Raw genomic sequence first — 21,405 nt, 5'->3', positions numbered from 1 at the left:
AGAATATCAAAGGGATATGAGATATGACTTTGGAATGATTTTTGCAATGCAAATAATTCCATACCAATCAAAAAGTACCACCTTGAATAAAAAAGACTTTAATAAAGTGGCAAGTGCAAGTGTCCAAAAACAACATGATTGAGAAATCAACAGAAAACTGCTTTCTCTCCCTCTGTCGTCATTGATTTTTCAGATGAAGCACTGTTTCTATATAAGATATTTTGGGTTTGAATGTTGGAATTTCATTTAGAAATGCCAATTAAAATTTCGTAAAGGAGGAAGGTACGAACAAGCATAGTACGACACCCCACTGACTCAGCCATATATAACTTGGGAAAAAAAACTGTACGCAGCTCATTATCAGCACTGTGCCTTATCTCAAGGAAGTCCTGTTCCATAGTTAGCTGTCAACTGTGATATTTGTCCTTGAGTGCCTCTATTAATTAGACATGGGTCTACATGTATTGTGTTGCTGAGTTCTCAGCCAAAACTGCCCAAATTTAGTCCTATATCTTAGTTCTAAACTCATTAATGGGAGGGAAGTCTGCATGGTAAATTAATAATTAGCAATATTGACATCTGATACTGTCCTCAAATATTTGGGTCAACTGAAATGTGGGCAAGATGTTTGCCTTTGTATTAATCACTGCAACAAATGTTTTCCTCAGTCCTGTAATATCTGGCTTTGGATCAATGGTCAGCAACAAAAAGTTGCTGATTACTCTGGTGTATTGATTGATCAGAAATTTGCCCCCCCCCCCCCCCCCCCCCCCCCCCCCAATATTACAAAATGGCATAACAAAGCATAAGGGATATTGTTGAACAACTACCCTTTAGAATATCTCCGAATTGTTTACTAGCTGTGATATAAACCGATCCAAAAGCTTGTGTAGAACTTTAATACCAAATCTAATGACTGCAAACACTTGGGTCAGTTTTAACTGGGTTGGACACACCTCAGCAAACTATCCAGTTTTTCCATGTGAATTCCATCCATGTTCATTGAGTTTTCTTTTTATTGCTTCACTACTCGAGAGAATCTGTGTGCGTGCTCAGATAAGGTAGTCTTATGGTTTTTGTCACTGATTTTGATCTTGCTTGATTTATGGCAAGTTAATTGAGTTAATCTGTGCAATCTACCTGTTGCTAAATATCTGTTATCTTCCTCAAATGTTTGTTGAAAACTTTCTTGACTTGCTTCTATGTGAGATGGATGATCATGTTGTAGACTGTGGTGCTGTTACTTGACCTGATAGAAATTTTATGGGTTGTGTTTTTAAGCATCATAAATAATCCCTGTAATCTTATGCAGATTACACAGCAATCCAATTGCTAGCCAAGATTCATGGTTCCCCTTATAGTTTAGTGAATCCAGAGTAATCAATGTTTAGGTTAGAATGTCTTTCTATTTCATGTAATTGCCTTCAGAAAGGTTGCTGCTGTTCTCCAAACTGTAATTTTCACAAAATGTGGGTAAAAAAATCAGTTATTTCAGTTCTTAGTTGCAATGGGAAAATAATAAAATACTGCAGGGCAGCTGCAACATTCTATAGAGTTACACAGAATGTGCTAACATTTATATGCCCTATAAATTTCCATTATATCTACCTCATCTCTGCCTTTCAGTATATCTGTTTCTATTTTTTTTCTTTTGTATCCTAGTTTCCTTTTTAAAGCATCTAAGCTAGTGACCTCAAACATGTCCAGTGGGGTGAGTTTCACATTCTAACCATTCACCAAGTAAAGAAATTTCTCCTTATTGGGTTTATTATCTTAGTTATCTTGATTTATGACTCCTAGCTTTATTATACTAAGCTAAACCTTATGAGTAGGACAAGGGGACAAAGGTCCAAATTAGTTGTTAAAAAAAAAACAAATTTAGAACTAATGTCAGAATGATCAACACATGGATCAATTAGTGGCAAGTTATTTCAATATTTTGTGTTGATTACACAAAGACCTTGTATGTAACCAAATGGACACAACTCTGCAATGTATGTTCTAAGTGTTGCGAGTCGGCCTATTTTGTCTTGCTTCAGTGATAGAAAGATGAAGCTGTGAACTTGACACTTAAGATTTAAGGTACCTCCACCTTCCATTATGCTCATACTTAGCATACGTTGGAAAGACTTGAGAAATTAGCTTAGGCCATATAACCTTGGCAAGAATTGCTATATTACGCAGCAGATTGAACTGAAAGCCCACCTTCTCAGTCTTTTACCATTTCTACTTTTGATTGTGTAGTCAAGTCTTCAATGTTAAAGTTCTTAAATCAACAGAGGGACACCAAGCTCATTATACTCATTTGACTTCTTGTGTACCCATGACGTTGACACCCTAAATTTACCTATTAACTTGGGCAGACTGTTCAGGAAGAACTTGACGTAGTAACATAATCGACACTGCGCTGTAAATATCACATTATTGAAAGGATAGCTGGTAATATTTTCAGTACAAATACTTTAATTTAGGAATAGCTTCCATAGTGTCTGTTTACAGGTCCTACACATACCCTGGCAAGAAACATTCTTAAGTCTGTAACCTTTTTTTCTCCCACTCTTCCGTCCACCTCTCATAGATTGGGCACATACACACATATGCATACATCAAAATTGACCTTTTGAGATAATTTTATTTTAAAATGTTGTGTACACCCTCTCTCTTCCAAAAAACTGGTCCTCTGACCTTGTGTACCTCTGTGTATCTGTTCTTTGACTACATGAAGGATCTCTTCTGCCCCAATACCACACAGCTTGGTTATATCAAAATCCAGAGGATATACACAAGAGTCACCACAGTTTCTGATGCTATTTTGCATCAACACCTACTGCTTACAAGTGATTTGGTTTAAGTTGTTCTTAGATAGGGAAGAAGATCATAAGAGATGTCGCACTCTTATGTCAGCGCTGTAAACCCGACCTGACCTTGATAAACCCAGGCAGCTATATCGCTGTTCTAATTTATTAGGCCAAAGCACATCTTGGAAATATCCTGTCCAGTTTCATATAAGTTAGATATTTGTAGTCTCCTTAAATATCCTTTGTATAGCGTGTGTAAATGCTTTCCAGGTTTCTATTCTTTTGACCTCTAGGAGGAACATATTAAAGAATAAACCAGTGCCCTCGGTTAACACAGTGAATTTCATCCAGCTCCGTGTACACAAACACTTCTTCTTTCACAGGAAAGCCATGATTGTTTTTAAAGAGGCAGCTGATTAAGCCTCATCAAGTCCATGTCAGCTCTCTGCGGAGCAATCCAGTCAATCCCACTCCCCCGCTCAATCCCTGTAACCCTGTAGATTTATTTTCTTCAAGTGCCCATCCAATTTTCTTTTGAAATCATCATTGCTTCCACTTCCACTGCCCTCATGGGCAGCGAGTTCTAGATTATTACCACTTGCTGCACAAATAAAAGGCTTTTTGTCACAATACCCCTGCATCTCTTGCCTGTAACCTTAAATCTGTGTCCCCCTGGTCCTTGGAATAGTGATTCCTTGTCTACCTTATCCAAACCTATCATAGTCTTGTACATTTCTATCAGATCTCCCCTCAATCTCCTGTGCTCCAAGGAGAATCCCTTTCCCATCCTCTCGAGAACTATTGCATCCTTCCTGAAGTGCGGTGACCAGAACTGGACTCAATACCCTAGTTGGGGCCTAACCAGAGCTGCTTAAAGGTTCAGCATAACTTCCTTGGGTCTTGTACTCAATGCTTCTTTATGAAGCCCAAGATCCCATATTCTTTACTAACTACTCTCTCAGTATGTCTTGCCACCTTCAAAGATTGATGTACGAGCACTCCCAGGCCCCCCTTTCTGCACACTCTTTGGAACTGTTCTGTTAATCTATATTGCCTCTTCCTACCCCTTCTGTCAAAATGAATCACCTTTCACTTCTCTATTAAATTCCATCTGCCACTTGCCTGTAACGTGACATAGAATGAGCAGGCAATTTAAGTCATCCTCACTGTTTGCCACTCCTCCATGTGATTTAAATTCCAGAGATGAGAAAATACTTATCTAATGGATGTGATATAAGTTGCTGGATAAATGAGTTGTAAACCCTCATTAGTAAGCAACTTTGTCTATCATTAAGACAGATCATTGTTTACTTAGCAGCATCCAAACTTTGTGTTCCAGATGAATTCTTTCTGGTTCATCTGAACTTTCGAATCTTTTTTATGAACCTGAAATGGAATGAAATGGAAAAGTCGTGTTTCTGACTATAAAGACAAGATAACAAAAGACTGAACACCTTTTTATATTGTATTTAAAGATGATCCATTGATCCTACTAATAGTTTTCAACCTTGGCTGATAACATATTTTCTTTTGCCTCTTGTTGCTCTTCCTGGGCCAAACTACTGATTGTACTAACTATAAAACACTACGATAATTGAATTCTGGATTTGTGAAAGAGCAAGGTGGTTAAGTGTGGGTAATCTTCTATATCAATTGAGCATGGCTGTTCATTTGATCTACCTGCAAAAAAGACTGCAAGTTTAGCAGATATTTGTCAGTCTCTTCCCTGAATCTGTTCAGTGTTTATTGGAGAAGAATTATCTATAGTGTATGAATAATACATGTGGAAAAGGATACTAGATTGCTCACTATAGATATAGAATTCAACTTTGGAATAGTTACTGCCTATGTCATGTTTTCTATTACCCCTTCCCTCCCTACCTATCTTCCTGAGTTTAGAATTTTGTATAGTTATAACTGTTAGTGGTTCTGCATTGCTGCGTTTTATAAAGACTGATGGTACATTGGAGGTTTGATACGTGTGAGATTGAGATGTGAACCTCTTGAATGTGTTTCAATCTTGAATACATTTCTAACTTCTAGACAAATCTGACAAAACTGACCAAAACCAGAACATTAAAATTGCTAAATTTTTATTTATAAATGCTAAAATAATTCCCAAATGACTTTGGCAGGAGAAGTGGGAATGATTTAGAAATCAATTCTGGACTTGTCTTGATCTTGTGCTATTCAGTTGTTTCCTACTTGAAGTATTTATTTGGGGATCCTGTGTAAAAGGCAAAGGAGGAACAGTTGTGTTCATCCTGAACCAAACTCTGTAGTGATGAGCATCATGTGTGATATCACTTTTAACTTGCAAATTGATTTTACTCTATAATAACTATGAAGAGTGAGGTTTACTCTCAGCCCTTTCATGTAAGAAAGACAAACCTTTTAATTACCCAACCTCAGAGGTTAACTTGGCCTTGAGCTCAGCAGCAGACATTCTTTTCTTATTTTTAGTCAGAGTAATAACAGCAGAGAAGGACGCCTTTTGGCTTATCATTTTACATGATATGTGGAATCATTTTCCTGAGCTTTTAAACCAGTTTTTCCAGATTTTTGCTGAAAAGTGTCTATTGCAAAACTCGCACTTCATGGACTGAAATGGCCCACAACACTTTATAGAGAGAAACTTGCTTAATAGTCTGGTTTTGAACAGCCAGTCGAAAGAGGGAAGGATTTGCGAAGGGAATTTGAAAGTACCTGGGCACGATGTTGAAAAGCTCTGTCATCAATGGGGGAATTGGAGAGTTACACAGCAAAAGTTGGAAAAACATCAGGAGTAAACCTGGACAATAAAAAGGGAGAAAGTTGCAGTGGTAGAATGGAGCAAGGCTGTACAGAGGTTTCTAGACAAGGTTGAGAACTTTGATATCAGTGTGTTGAGCAGTTGGATTCTGGTAGAGGCAGGAATGATCTGCGAATGGAACTTAGAGGGATAGATTTCAGATGATCTGACGAGGAATGTGTTGGAGAAATAGCCTGGTGGTGAGGAATGTATCGACAGGAGTTTCAGCATTGTTGAGGCTCAGCACGTAGCAAAGAGGCTATTTCACTGGGATCAAAGTAAGTGATGTTTAGTAAGATGTGAGGCTTGAAACTTGGCTCTGGATTCAAGAGGTCTGGTTCAGCCTGAGTAAGCAGTCAGAAAGGGAGATGAAATCAGGAACCAAGTGCAGTGCTTCTGATGAGGACTGAAAAGATTGTTTGCCTTGCAGATGTTGAGCTGGAGAAAGCTCCAGTTTATCCATAACTTAATGTCAGATGGGCATGTTACCCGAACATGGATTGTTTTTGGCAAATGTTGGTACTATATAAAGATTAGTCCAGTCCGTGCCCAAATGCAGCAAGACCTGGACGATATCCAGGCTTGGGCTGATGTGTGGCATGAATTTTACTTGCCACTTGGTGCCAGGCAATGACCATCACCATTGAGAGAACCTAACCATCACTTTTTGACATTCAATGGCATTACCATCGTCGAATATCTCACTATCAACATGCTGGGGGTTACCATTGACTCTGGACCCCATGAAGTCTCATAGCATCAGGTCAAACATGGGCAAGGAAACCTGCTGATTACCACATACCACCCTCCCTCAGCTGATGAATCAGTGCTCCTCCATGTTCAACACCACTTGGAGGAAGCACTAATGATGGCAAGGGCACAATATAAACTGGGTGGAGGTCTTCAATGTTCATCACCAAGAGTGGCTCAGTCGCACCACTACTGACCAAGCTGGTCGAGTCCTAAATGACATAGCTGCTAGACTGGGTCTGCAGCAGGTGGTGAGGGAACCAACAAGAGGGTAAAACGTACTTGACCACATCCTCACCAACCTGCCTGCCGCAGCTGCATCTGTCTATGACAGTATTGGTAGGCGTGACCACCACACTCTCTCATTGTGGAGACGAAGTCCCGCCTTCACATTGAGGATGCCCTCCATCTTGTTGCGTGGCACTACCACCATGCTAAATGAGATAGATTTCGAACAGATCTAGCAACTCGAGATTGGGCATCCATGAGGCGCTGTGGGCCAATTCAGCAGCAGCAAAATTGTACTCGAACACAATCAGTAACCTCATGGCCTGGCACATGCCCCACTGTACCATTACCATCAAGCCAGAGGATTAACCCTGTTCAATGAAGAGTTCAGGAGGGCATGCCAGAAGCAGCATCAGGCATACCTAAAAATGAGATGTCACCCTGGTGAAGCTATAACACAGGACTAATTGCGTGCCAAAAAGCATAAGCAGCAAGCAATAAACAGAGCTAAGCGATCCCATGACCAACGGATCAGATCTAAGCTCTGCAGTCCTGCCACATCCAGTTGTGAATGGTGGTGGACAATTAAACAACTCGCTGGAGGAGGAGGCTCCACAAATAGCCCCATCCTTAATGATAGGGGAGCCCAGCACATCAGTGCAAAAGATAAGGCTGAAGCATTTGCAATAATCTTCAGCCAGAAGTGCAGAGTGGATGATCCACCTCTGCCTACTCAGGAGGCCCCAGCATACAGATGCCAGTCTTCAGCCAATTCGATTCACTCCATATGATATCAAAAAATGGCTGAAGGCACTGGATGCTGCAAAGACTATGGGCCCTGACAGTATTCTGGCAATAGTACTGAAGACTTGTGCTCCAGAACTTGCACCACTAGCCAAGCTGTTCCCGTACAGCTACAACACCGGCATCTACCTGGCTATGTGGAAAATTGCCCAGCTATGTCCTGTACACAAAAAGCAGGACAAATCCAACCTGGCCAATTACCGCCTCATCAGTCTACTCTCCATCATCAGTAAAGTGATGGAAGGGGTCATCAACAATGCTATCAAGCAGCACTTGCTTAGCAATAACCTGCTCACTGATGCCCAGTTTGGGTTCTGCCAGGGCCACTCAGCTCCTGATGTCATTACAGCCTTGGTTCCAACATGGATAAAAGAGCTGAACTCCCGAGGTGAGGTGAAAATGACTGCCCTGACATCAAGGTAGCATTTGACTGAGTGTGGCATCAAGGAGCCCTAGCAAAGCTGGAGTCAATGGGAATCAGGGAGTAAACTCTCCGCTGGTTGGAGCATACCTAGCACAAAAGGAAGATGTTTGTGGTTGTTGGAGGCCCTGACAAAACCCAAACTGGGTGTCAGTGAGCAGGTTATTGCTAAGCAAGTGCCACTTGATAGCACTATTGATGACCCCTTCCAGGACATCATTGCAGAAGTTCCTCAAGGCAGTGTCCTCGGCCCAACCATCTTCAGCTGCTTCATCAATGACCTGCCTTCCATCATAAGGTCAGAAGTGGGGATGTGTGCAATCATCAGTGAAATGTTCAGCACCATTCACGACTCCTCAGATACTGTAGCAGTCCATGTCCAAATGTAGCAAGATCTGGACAATATCCAGGCTTGAGCTAGCAAGTGGCAAGTAACATTTACGCCACACTAGTGACAGGCAATGACCATCTCTAACAAGAGAGAATCCAACCATCGCCCCTTGATGTTCAATGGCATTACCATCCCTGAATCCCCCATTATCAATATCCTGGGGGTTACCATTGACCAGAAGCTGAACTGGACTAGCCATATAAATACTGTGGCTACAAGAGCAGGTCAGAGGCTAGTAATCTTGCGACCAGTAACTCGCCTTCTGACTCCCCAAAGCCTGTCCACCATCTACAAGGGGCAAGTCAGGAGTGAGATGGAATACTCGCTATTTGCCTGGATGAGTGCAGCTCCCACAACACTCGAAGCTTGACACCATCCAGGACAAAGCAGCCTATTTGATTGGCACCACATCCACAAACATTCACTCCCTCCACCACTGACGCACAGTAGCAGCAGTGTACTGCAGGAACTCCCCAAAGCGCCTTAGATAGCACCTTGCAAACCCACGACTACTGCCATCTAGAAGGACAAGGGTAGCAGACATATGGGAACACTAACACCTGGAAATTCCCCTCCAAACCATACGCCATCCTGCCTTGGAAATATATCGCAGTTCCTTTACTGCCGCTGGGTCAAAATCCTGGAACTCCCTAACAGCACTGTGGAGTATACTTACACCACATGGACTGCAGCAGTTCAATAAGGAGCTCAGCACCACCTTCCCAAGGGCAATTAGGGATCAGCAATAAATGCTGGCCTAGCCAGTGATGCTCACATCCCATGAATGAATAAAAATAATTACAGTTTCGGGTTTGAGAGCTTGCCAACATTTTACAGAGAGGAGGTTGGATTGTATGGAACATAGAAACATGGGAACAGGACTAGGTCATTCAGCCCACCGAGCCTGCTCCACCATTCAATTAGGTCATGGCTGATCATCTACCTCAACACCACTTTCCTGCACTATCTCCATATCCCTTGATGCCATTAGTCTCCAGAGATCTAGTGGTTTCTGTTTTGAACATGCTCAATAATTGATCTTCCACAGCCCTCTGGGGAATCCCAAAGATCCCCCAAGCTCTGAGTGAAGAAGTTCCCCCTCATCTGAATTAAATGGCCTTAAATAAGCTGAGGGTGGGCTCCTCGCACCCCAGCCTAAATGTCGGGGGCGAGCCTGTCTCTGCTGGCTGGGTAGCCTCACCTTAATTTTTCGGGCAATGGCCTGTTATTATGAGGCGGAGCTTCCACCTGTCTCCAGGGGGTACACCACCCACCCCCTTTCATAAGAACGTAAGAACTAGGATCAGGAGTAGGCAATTCAGCCTTTCGAGCCTGCCCCGCCATTCAATACGATCATGGCTAATCTCATTTCAGCCTCAACTCCAATTTCCTGCCCTCTCCCCATAGTCTTTCAACCCATTACTAATTAAAAATCTGTCTATCTCCTCCTTAAATTTATTGTGTCCCGGCATCCACTGCACTCTGAGGTAGTGAATTCCACAGATTCACGACTCTTTGAGAAAAGTAATTTCTCCTCATCTCTGAGTTAAATCTACTACCCCTTCGCCTAAAACTATGGCCCCTTGTTCTAGAATGCCCCGCTTCCCTCTTCAATGACCCGCATCCCACAGGGTTAAACCTGTTGAGCTACATGTTGAGCAGAAGTTTCTCCCACTTGCCTGTTAAATCGGAGTGGCGGATGACTGAGGTTCTTAACTGGTTATTACTTGCTCACTTAAGGCCCTGCCAATGGCACAGCACGGCCCCCTAATTTGTGGGTTCACTTGCCTGTTTCCCTCCAGTAGTTGGACTGTACATTTTAGCCCAACATCAAAGAATTCATTCTTAATTCCAATTAACGTACTATTTCAATCTGCAATTGGCTTGGTTGTCTACGTGTTTCACCCTCGGTAACGTCATCCGAAACCCCACCGAAAGTTTCCACTTATACGGTAGTAACAACCAGCTCTTCTTTACCACCACCTCTCAACCCTACCACTAGCACCAAATTGTTAGACAGCCGATACTAGATGAACAGAAATTTTGCCCAACTGAATATTGAGAAGCCTGAGCCCGTCGCCTATGGTCGCTGCCGCAAACCCCACTCCCTGGCCACTGATTCCATTCCTCTTATTCAGTCATTTGAAAACTTGATGTCATATTTAACCCTGATCCGAGCTTCTAACTACACACCCATGCCATCACCAAGACTGCCTACTTCCATCTCTGTAACGTTGCCCTACTCTGCCCCCTGCCTCAGCTGATGTACCGCTGTGCCCCTCATCCAGGCCTTTGCTACCTTAAGATTTGACTAATCCAATGCTGTTCAGGCTGGTCTCCCATTTTCCATCCAACATAAATTTAAACTTGTTAAAAACTCTGCTGCCCATATCATGCATCAAATCCTGTTCGCCCAGCACCCCTATGCTCGCTGGTCGACATTGGCTCCAGATCCAGTTTTAAAATTCTCATCCTTATTTGCAAATCTCGCCACGGTCTTGTCTCTATTCCTGTAATGCCCTTCAGTCCTTCATTCCTCCAAGATCTCTGTCTAATTCTAGACTCTTGCATATCTCTCTTTTTAATTGCTCCATGTTGGTGGCTGTACGTTCAGCTGCCTTAGCCCTTAACTCTGGTGTTCCCTCACTCAACCTTTCTGCTCCTCAACCCCTCTCTTCTCCTTTGAGATTCTGCTTAAAACCTACGTCTTTGACCAAGCATATGTGGCTTGATGTCAAATTTGTTTCATAACAACTTTGGATGTTTTACTATGTTATAGGTGCTATGCAAATGCAAGTTATTGATGATGAATTTGTGCATGCTCTTAGTTAGCTTTTTTAAGTTTTATCAAATTTGAATGGTTAAAGACTTGCATTTATAGTGCGTTTCACAACCTAATGAGCTCATTACAGCTAATGAAATACTTTTGACTGTTGTGTGGCTGTTTTGCTTCTTGGAAAAAGAGCTAACTTTGGCATTTATAGCGCAGCTGTTCTTTCTGTTTTCAATTGTCCTTTTAGATGCAATTAGATTGTGTTGACTGTAACAATAGTGCACTAAATTATATTGAAACCAGTGCTATTATAGCCAACTAATTGTTTTTGAAAAATATATTGTACAGCATAGTTATTTCTAGTGTTGACATGTTAGATTAAAAGCTTGTATTGAAAGATTGTTACAGTTGGTTGTCTTCCAGAATTCCAGCAACTTTGCTAATCTTTGATATTGATTTTTGGTGGGAATCGGTTTTTGGAAAGTATAACGCTTCAGCTTTCTTTTTTCTTCCTTTCATATATTCTTTTAGCTCAACCTCAATCGCTGCCTTGGCCAACTACTTCAGCACTGGAACAGACTGAGGGGGAAACTGGCAAATTGCAAAATGGCCACTCGAGTCTGAGTAATGTAAATGGAATCCACAATGGGATCACACATGGGATTCCAGACCACAGAAAACTCTCTGCTCCAGTCTCTCAGAAAATGCACAGAAAACTCAAATCAAGCCTTTCTGTGAGTAGTAATGGCAGCAGGAAAAGCAAATTAAGCTCTACAAACTCTCAGAAACCAACATCCACACCAGAAGGTAAGTTTAACCATGCAGAATTGTTTTATTACATTCCAGTGCTTGTTTTAAATAATGCTATGAAACATGACTATTAAGAACCAGGAGCTACTTATCTGTGATTTTTCTACATGGCTTTTTTTTTAATAAAAATTGCTTTTATAACTCATTTGACAAGAATTTCAAGAAATACAGCATCATAATCTTGAGTTATTGTTTGCCAAGGATTATTTCATTCAGTAAACTCTTCAAAGCAGATATTTTTTTTAAAAAAAGGGAATGATCTAGTTCCCTTGTAGGCTTATGAATCATTTTGCTTTATCTGGACATCCTGACCAACCAACAGGAAGTAATTTCTAATTTAAGGATCTAACATCTTGCAAACTGGTAGCTTGTCATGTGATTATCAGTGTGAATACATAATGGTGTATCTAGAATTATACACAAATTTTGCAGATGTCAGCTTCAAAATCCAATCATTCTGTTAATTTAAAACCTCTATATATCTTGCATAATCTAAATTTGAGGACCAGAATTTTATCAAAATGAATTTGTCTTTGTATCCTATTAGTTTTTATTAAATTTTCTCCTCTCAAGAACGGTGACATGCCTGGGATAAGGCGCCCCATTTTTGATATTGTAAGCCAAATAGTATGATCACAAGATTGCACAACTGTTGTGACATAAGAGCCAAGCCATCCCTTCCCTATGCAGTTGGCACCTGGTGATTGAATGTTACCCAGGCTCAGCAGTTCTGGTCAATTTCCCCTCCCTATTCCAGGGATGACGATGACTGAATGTATTTAATGTCTCATTGTCTGGCAGAGATCAGTTAACTCAGTGCAAAACGAGATTTGAACTTGGAAATCACTTGGTTTTTCTGACTCAGTGGCAGAATGTGGAGGCAAAAAGACCAGTTTTTGGGGCACAACTTCTTGTGTAACACCATATGGACTCTGTCAATATTCCAGCAATAGTACTGAAGAGTTGTGCTCCAGGAATTGCTGCTTCACTAGCCAAGCTGTTCCAGTACAGCTACAACATTGGCATGCAGTCGGCAATGTGGAAAATTGCCCAGGTATGACCTGTTCACAAAAAGCAGGACAGATCTAACCCGGCCAATTACCACCCCATGAGTCTACTCTCCCATCATCAGTAAAGTAATGGAAGAGGTCATCAACAGTGCTATCAAGCGGCACTTGTTTGGCAATAACCTGCTCACCGATGCCCAGTTTGTGTTCTGCCAGGGCCACTCAGCTCCTGACCGCATTACAGCCTTTGTTCAAACATGGACAAAGGAGCTGAACCCCCAAGGTGAGGTGAGAGTGACTGCCCTTGACATCAAGGCCACATTTGACTGAGTGCGGCATCAAGGAGCCCTAGCAAAACTGGAGTCAATGGGAATCAGGGGGAAAACTCTCCTCTGGTTGGAGTCATATCTAGCGCAAGGGAAGATGGTTGTGGTTGTTGGAGGTCAAACATCTCAGCTCCAGGACATCACTGCAGGAGTTCCTCAGGGTAGTGTCCTAGGCACAACCATCTTCAGCTACTTCATCAATGGCCTTCCTTCCCATCATAAGGTCATTGTGGGGATGTTCGCTGATGATTGCATAATGTTCACCATTCGCCACTCCTCAGATACTGAAGCAGTCCAGGTCCAAATGCAGCAAGACCTGAACAATATCCAGTCTTGGGCTGACAAGTGGCAAGTAACATTCGCGTCACCCAAGTGTCAGGCAATGACCATCTCCAACAAGAGAGAGTCTAACCATTGCCTCTTGCCATTCAATGGCATTACCATCACTTAATCCCCTACTATCAACATCCTGGGGGTTACCATTGACCAGAAACTGAACTGGACTAGCCATACAAATACTGTGGCTACAAGAGCAGGTCAGAGGCTAGGAATAGTGTAACGAGTAATTCACCTCCTGACTCCTCAAAGCCTGTCCACCATCTACAAGGCATAAGTCAGGAGTGTGATGGAATATTCCCCACTTGCCTGGATGAGTGCAGCTCCCACAACATTCAAACCCATCCAGGACAAAGCAGCCTGCTTAACTGGCACCACATCCACAAACATTCACTTCCTCCACCACTGATGCACAGTAGCAGCAGTGTGTACCCTCTACAAGATGCACTGCAGGAATTCATCAAGGCTCCTTCGACAGCACCTTCCAAACCTACGACCACTACAATCTAGAAGGACAAGGGCAGCAGATAGATGGGAACACCACCACCTGCAAGTCCCCCTCCAAGCCACTCACCGTTCAGACTTGGAAATATATCGCTGTTCCTTCACTATCACTGTGTCAAAATCCTGGAACTCCCTTCCTAACAGCACTGTGGGTGTACCTACACCACATGGACTGCAGCGATCCAAGTAGGCAGCTCACCACCATCTTCTCAAGGGCAACTAGAGTTGGGCAATAAATCTGGCCCAGCCTGCGAAGCCCACATCCCGTGAATGAATAAAAAATAATAATTGGATGGTGTGGTATGCTTTGCAGATGTGAAGGAACAGAAACTGTCCTCTGAGAACAAATGCAGTTGTGCACTCTTTTCATATAGGTTTAGACAGTAATAGTTAACATTCCAAGAATGTTTGAATACTGATCAAACAACTAAGAGATTGATGGTGTTTAAGTGCATTTTCTTGAGCATTGACGTTTAGCTGGTTCTGTTGCACATTTGTCTGTCTTAAATGTTCCTTTGAATTCAGTGGCATTGGTCGCTCAGTAAGGGGTTTCTGCATCTTAGATGACCAGGGGTGTGCCCATACACACCAATACATAGGGGGAGATGGTGACATCCTGGAAATGTCACTGGACTAGTAACCCAGAGACTCAGACTAATGCTCTGGGGAACATGAGTTCAAATCCCTCCAGTGGAATGTAAACTCAATTTAAAAAATGGAACTGAAAGCTAGTCTCAGTAATGGTGACCATGACAATTATCGATTGCTATAAAAACCCATCTGGTTCACCAATGTCCTTTAGGGAAGAAAATCTGCTTTCCTTACCTGGTGTGGCCTACATGTGACTCCAGACCCACAGCAACTGCTGTGGCTGAAATGGCCAAGCAAGCCACTCAGTTCAAGGGCAATTAGGGATGGGCAGCAAATTCCATGAATGAATAATAAAAAAAAGATAGTGGCTTATCATGGGGGGGGTGGGTGGGAGGTTTAACAATGATACTTTTTTAAAATATTTGCTCATGGAATGAGGGCATCACTGGCCAGTCCTAATTGCTCTCATTCAGAGGACATTTAACAGTCAACCACATTACTGTGTGTATGGAGTCACATGTCGGTCAGACCAGGTAAGGACAGCAGATTTCCTTCTTAAGGGACATTAGTGAACCAGATGGGTTTTTATGACAATCAGCAATGGTTTTGTAGTCATCATCAAATGTTTAATTCCAGGTTTTTATTGAATTCAAATCCCACCATCTGCAGTGGTGGTATTCGAACCCGGGTCCCCAGAGCATTACCGTGGGTCTTTGGAATACTGGTCCAGTGACAATACCACTGCCACCGCCTCCCCATAAGCTTGTCATTCCCGGACTGCCAATTGAACCCGAGCCATGGTGGTGAAAGCGCTGAATCCTAACCACTAGACCACCAGGGGATCTGAAGCTGATAACGTCTTTCCTGTACGCTCTCATGTGCATTTACTAGTTTTTCAGTAGGTTGATGAAAGTGCTTCAGTGAGTTGAGGTCAGATGCAGAATCATTAAATTACTTCATTGTGCAGACAACTAGTGAATGTGCAGTGTCTGTTATTTTTTTTAAAAATAGTTCACTTAACTTCAAATTCCTTCTCATGAATAAGAAAAATAATAAACTATGCAACAATGTCACAGTTCTTTGGCAGCTATTCATCCATCCTACCACTGAAATGGACAAAGCTTACACAGGCTTGGTCAGCTCTAGTCTTACAATAACCACTCTGATAGCCTTCGTATACATCCCTTTGCACGAATCCTCCCTTTTTTTTCACAGGGAGTGACCAACCTCTTCCCTATTTAGAGATATGCCAGTCAACCCAGCCAGGAAACTCACTCCTAAGAGTATATTTTGAACAGAGAACTTGTAGCGGGGTTTCCAAGAAAACCAACTGGATCACATGGCTTACATTGTCCATGATCATTATGTTGAACTGTAAGGGAATGTTAACATTGGCACATTAACACATCAATTCTTGCTTGTTATAATAGCTTCAGCGTATGTTCGGAAGTTTTTAGACCTGCTTCAATTTTAAAGTAACACAGAAAAAATGGACCAAAATCTGAAAATGACAATGGCAGACTGTTGACAGTTGACAGACTTACCAATTAGTATGAAGCTTAAACTTTTGCCTTGTTTTTAATGTGACTCCCTCCAAATGCTTTTGAGCACGTCGTTCCCAGTGATGTTGAGTCAGATTCATTAACCTTTGACATTTTTCGTTACATTGGAAAACTAAATTGTATAGGGGAAAAATAAATGAACTTACAGGGTTCCTAAAAGGATGGTTTACATCAGGTTCTTAATGTGTTTTATATAGGTAGATGTTGTGGTTGGGGATATCTGATGAGTGACCTAATTTAACTGTTAAATGAGTCTCCCACTTGCCTGTAGCACAGCCTCATCTTCTCTCTTCCCACCCACCTCTAAATTGCATCTTCGAAAATTGGACCCAGTGCCAGTGAAGCCACTTACCTTCAACATAACCCTGGAAAATGGGTTTTAACTTCAGAAATAGTGGCAAACCAAGTTGGGCTTGATTCTGACCAAAGCAAAAGTGTCACTGCTTCCATTCAGTATTGCATTCATACTTTTAAGGGGAAGCTGGACTAGCATTTTGAGGGAGAAAGGAATAGAGGGTTACAATGGTAGATTTAGATGGGAAAAGATGGGAGGAGGCTCGAGCGCAGCATAAACACCAGCATGGACTGCTTGGGCCAATTGCCTGTTTGCGCTGCATATCCTATGTATGGAGTTTGGCAGGAAGACAGTAGCGTACTGGTAATCCAGAGGCCCAGGCTAATGGTCCGAGGACACAGGTTCCAATCCCACCATGGCAGCTGGTGGAATTTAAATTCAATTAATAAATATGGAATTTAAATTGTGTCTCAGTCACCATTACTTTCATCGATTCGTTATAAAAACTCATCTGGTTCACCAATGTCCTTTAGGCAAGGAAATCTGCCAAATTTACCTAGGGCAGAATTTTGCCTGCGGGGGCAGTCCCGACATGCCGACACGTAAAATGATGTCCGAGACGCACGCCTGACGTTATCACACATCATTTTGATATTTTGTTCGGCGGGCGCGCACCAGAGGCGGCTGCGCACCCACTGAACTGTCAACGGCCTATTCAGGCCATTAAAAAAAGTAATTCAACTAGTTAAGAACACTACCTTAAGGTTGGAGGGCAGGCGAAGAGCTCAAACGGCCTTCGCGTTCTTCAGGAAACCACATGCGTGAATGAGGTTTCCTGAAGCTTATATAAAATAAATAAATAGCTTTTCCTAACTTCACAAACATTTCCCAGCTGATGTGACACTGTCACATGAGGGGACATGTTTAAATAAATTTTCACTTTATTTACGAATAAGTTTTCGAAACCATTCAATCTCTCTGAGGTAGCTCTGTGCCTCAGGGAGATTGCTGCACTCTTTCGCACGCAGTGCTGAGCGCTACTGGCTGCGCAGTCTACTTGGCCCGCCCGCGTAAAATGGTGGGGCGAAGCCGATTGCAGGTCACGATTGGCTCTGCGCCCGCCCACCATAGGCAAAATCCTCCCCCTAGTCTGGCCTGTATGTGACTTCAGACCCACAGCAATGTGGCTGATTCTTAACTGCCCTCTGAAATGGCCCAGCAAGCCGCTCAGTTCAAGGGCAGTTAGAGATGGACAACAAATGCTGGCCTTGCCAGTGACGCCCACATCCCATGAAAGAATGAAGGGAAAAAAATACAGTACTGTTTCAAACCAGAGGATCCCTTAGACTCCCGGAACACCTTTTTAGTAAAAAGCCTTCATGTAAATAATTTAAAGATTGCAGGTACGAAGACAAACGAAGTCGAAACATTTCGAATGCAGCTGCTGGGAGAGGAGTGCTATGGCTGACCAATGGAATTTTGATATCAACCAGGCAGTGTAAATTTGATACTGCTGCCTGAAATCCAGAATCCTGACAAAGTAGAGGCACTGGCAGTCTATAGAGAGAAAGATGTCATGTGCTTTTTTTTAACCCTCTATATGCCAGTCAGCAAATCATACTTGAAACTGCCATCAATCCGATGGTGCCGTACATTATTTGAAATGTAACCAGGTGTTTATTCATTTTTTTTATTTTCACCTCTGCACGGGACTCGTATGTCTATTGCATAAATATGAAAATCTCAACTAGATTCCTTTGCTAGGTTTAAAATATAGGGGATTCATCAAATGCTTAGTTAGATTCCTTTCTAATTTGCATTTAAACAGAGAATAGTCTGCTCAGTTTCTGATCTGAATTGAATAGAAATGTGATTTATTCATACTTGCGAATTTCCCTCTTTCAGTTAAACTATAGCCAGTAGTTTATTTTACTAGTGCCTTATTTGCATTTTATAATGGAGCAAGAAAGTAATGCATATTTCCTGTATTCGCATTTAACCAAAGAAATGCCAGTTAGCTCCAGTCTTTGATGTACTTTTTGTCTTTTCAAATCACTTTGGGTTTAGCAAAGCTAGAAAGTGCATTTATAGTGTTTTAATCGATGTCTTGAACTTGGGTAATACCTGAAAGTGGAGATAAATTGATGAGTCAATTACTGCTTCTGCCTTCAGGGCCTAACAGTCAGTTATATTAACGATAATTAATAGACTTAAGGGAGCAACTAATTTTTCAGGAAATCAAAACAGGATGTGCAAGACATAAAGGAAGTGAGTTGAGGAATTTGAAGCAGCATATTAATGGGTTATTTAAAAAAAAACACAACATCCCTGCCTGTTGGCCTTCATAGACAGAATTAGCTCATTATCACTGCTTATATGATTTTGTAATGTTCCAATAGTATTTGGGCAGCAGAAAATAAATTGATATTTTAAACTGTTCCACAAACAATACAGGTATTTTCCAGGATCTGTAGAAAAAAAGGACAAGTGTGCATATTTTTTTGGGGGGAACCTAAATGCACACTTGTCTCCAAATAGGTTGTATGTCCACATTTTTCATATATTTCCTGATTACGAGGAGGGGGAAGGGATCAAAAATAGAATATCCCTGGAGAAGACAACCTTTGTTTTCAAGTGCATTTATGAAATGTCAGCATGCTTTATTATTTCAAATAATGTAGAAAATGTATGTTGCGCTCCCATTTCTAAGCAGTACTAGAGCAATAAACAACAATGTATATAAACTAGGAAGCTGCTGAATATGCAAAATAGGATATTTCCTGGAGAATAGTTTTGTTTAGTGTAATCATTTTTCTCCATACTATGTACAATGTTTAAACTGTGATTATTTGACTAAAACTTTCTTTAATTATGTAAATTAATTTTGAGGTAGCTATTCAGCTGTATTAAGATGCATTTAGACTTTTGACCAATAATTAATAGTTTACGTTAAAATCATTGGTCTGTTATGGGGGGCCAGTTAGCTTAGTTGACTAAATGGCTAGAGTGTGGTGCAGAATGAAGCCCACAGCGCTGGTGAATCCTTGTCCTGGCGGTAGTTCATGGGGCAAGTCAAGGAGGTAGGTTTCCACACTTGATGCAGAGTGAAGCCTCTTGTCCCTCTCTCTAACAGAGGGAGGTACCTATGGTCCCTCATGGACAATGGCTATTAACCCTACCATTGGTCTGTTGCAATATGGATTCTGTCTCTAAGGAAGAGTTACTAGAGCAACATTTGTAACCTCCTTTTATATATTATTGGATTTTCAGGATTCCAAGAGTTCTGTCATTCAGATGTTTAATATTTGGGCACAGCTTTACTGAGGACAAGTTGTAGGAAATTTACCTGCACCAATATTCCTACCGCCACCCCGGAAATAAAATAATAAATAAATTGTACTACTTGTAGTATAAGGGTCTGGTATATACAGGGCTAATGTGGGACTGAGCACAATACCGTCCACACACTGAAAGAAGGCACATGACCCAGAGCTAGGGTCAGTTGGCGTTGGCTAGAGACTTATTAAGACCTACGGATGGAGATTGCTCCATGCCAGTACCCTTTACTCAATATATGTATATAGTTACAAGTAGTTAATAAAGACTTGCTGCTAACATACAGAAGACTACGAAAATTTCCTTAACAGACACGTTCTGTAACCAATGCCATTACAGCATGGTGTCAGCTGGGTATGAAAAGCCCTCACCCTCACAAGAACGCTGAAACACTAAGAAAAAGGTCTTCAACTGATTCTGATCTGAAGCTCCCACTAAAGTTAAAGATGCTGAGGAAAGAGCCTGGAAACTGAAGGCAGAGGTTTTACTGCAGCCGAAGACTGCAGGGTTAGCTAAATCTTTTTAACTTCCAGGCTACAGCCTGTCCTGAGAAGCCCCATTTATTAATTCAGTCAGCAGTGCTGTTTGAATGAAACTAATCCTGATCCTCCAAGCCGAAAAGAAAAATAAAGTTACTAATTAACTGACTCAATCCTCGGAACCTCGCGACCATCTGAATACTTAAACAGCAACCGTGTGCTTAATTTAAACGCCTCGCTACTCGCAGTGCTACATCAGTAGGTGGGTTGAGTTGGCAGACAGCCGACACATGCAGCCATTGTTAAAATTCTTCTTTCGGAAGCGCGCCACTGTTTTGCGAAGCCTGCCAAAACCGGCCAGTGTAGGAACTCTCTTTTGTCTCCAAAGAGACCGGTGATGCCATCATGAAACCTGGAGAACTACAACAAGTTCCAACGGGGGGGACAAAAGTTCTAAAATACAGAAGGCAGGAAAAAAAATCACCTTCTAGTGCTTTCCTCTGATTTAAAAAACCAAACAGAGGGCCAAAACTACTGTTTAAACATTTCCTGTGCAGCTAATAAGTTTTAAACAAGGGACAAAACAATTGCCCCACCAGCACAATGGAAGCCCACTGAAGCTGACAAGCGTGGGAAGATCACAAAAAAAACTGGCAGCTGCGGAGCCACCTTGAAGAAAAAGAGAATTTAGAGGTACTCACCTGTTATAAAGATGGGCCATGGATAGAAAATTAAAACCACCAAACCAATTTTGGTTAAGGCAAGTGCTAAACCAGACCCAAGATTAGAAACCTTGGAGAAAAAAGTTTTTAAATTATCGGAGTGCATCGTGTCTAAGCACGCAATCTGAAGGAGCCTGGATTCATCCCTTTTTATCCTCATTTGGTGAACTTGCTGATGACATAATCTTAATGTGTTGCATTGATAAGGCCTCAACCAGCTTCAATGAAATATTAACAGCCTTTGACGAATGTTTTAATCTTCAAGTGGAGGAGTATGCAGAGCTTAAAAAAAGACATAGAAAACACCCAGCAAAGTGTCAAAAAGGCAAAACTCCACACCCAAACAATCCACACGAGGGCACCAAAGAGAGACAGAACTTTCCAGTGACCCCAGTAATATATCTTTATGGTAAGCCTGAGACAGAAGTCCCAAATAATTTCCTTTTTGAAGGCATGACCACGTTTCCAGAAGTGTACCAGC

The 21,405-nt window shown here is 41.8% G+C and overlaps 1 protein-coding gene across 2 annotated transcripts in view; it reads left to right on the top strand.

Moving 5' to 3' along the window:
* mdfic (MyoD family inhibitor domain containing) overlaps positions 1-21,405 on the top strand; it is a 64,610-nt gene that overhangs the window by 33,135 nt on the left and 10,070 nt on the right. For both annotated transcript variants that reach the window (XM_078568058.1, XM_078568059.1), the window contains exon 4: positions 11,488-11,763. In XM_078568058.1, coding sequence (XP_078424184.1) covers positions 11,488-11,763 — 276 coding nt within the window. The remainder of the gene's footprint in view (positions 1-11,487; positions 11,764-21,405) is intronic.

This window comes from Cetorhinus maximus, chromosome 22 (assembly GCF_964194155.1).
Source record: "Cetorhinus maximus chromosome 22, sCetMax3.hap1.1, whole genome shotgun sequence".
Classification (NCBI taxonomy): domain Eukaryota; kingdom Metazoa; phylum Chordata; class Chondrichthyes; order Lamniformes; family Cetorhinidae; genus Cetorhinus; species Cetorhinus maximus.
The sequence above is the reverse complement of the archived record's forward strand: the minus strand, read 5'-3'. Positions and strand labels throughout refer to the sequence as shown.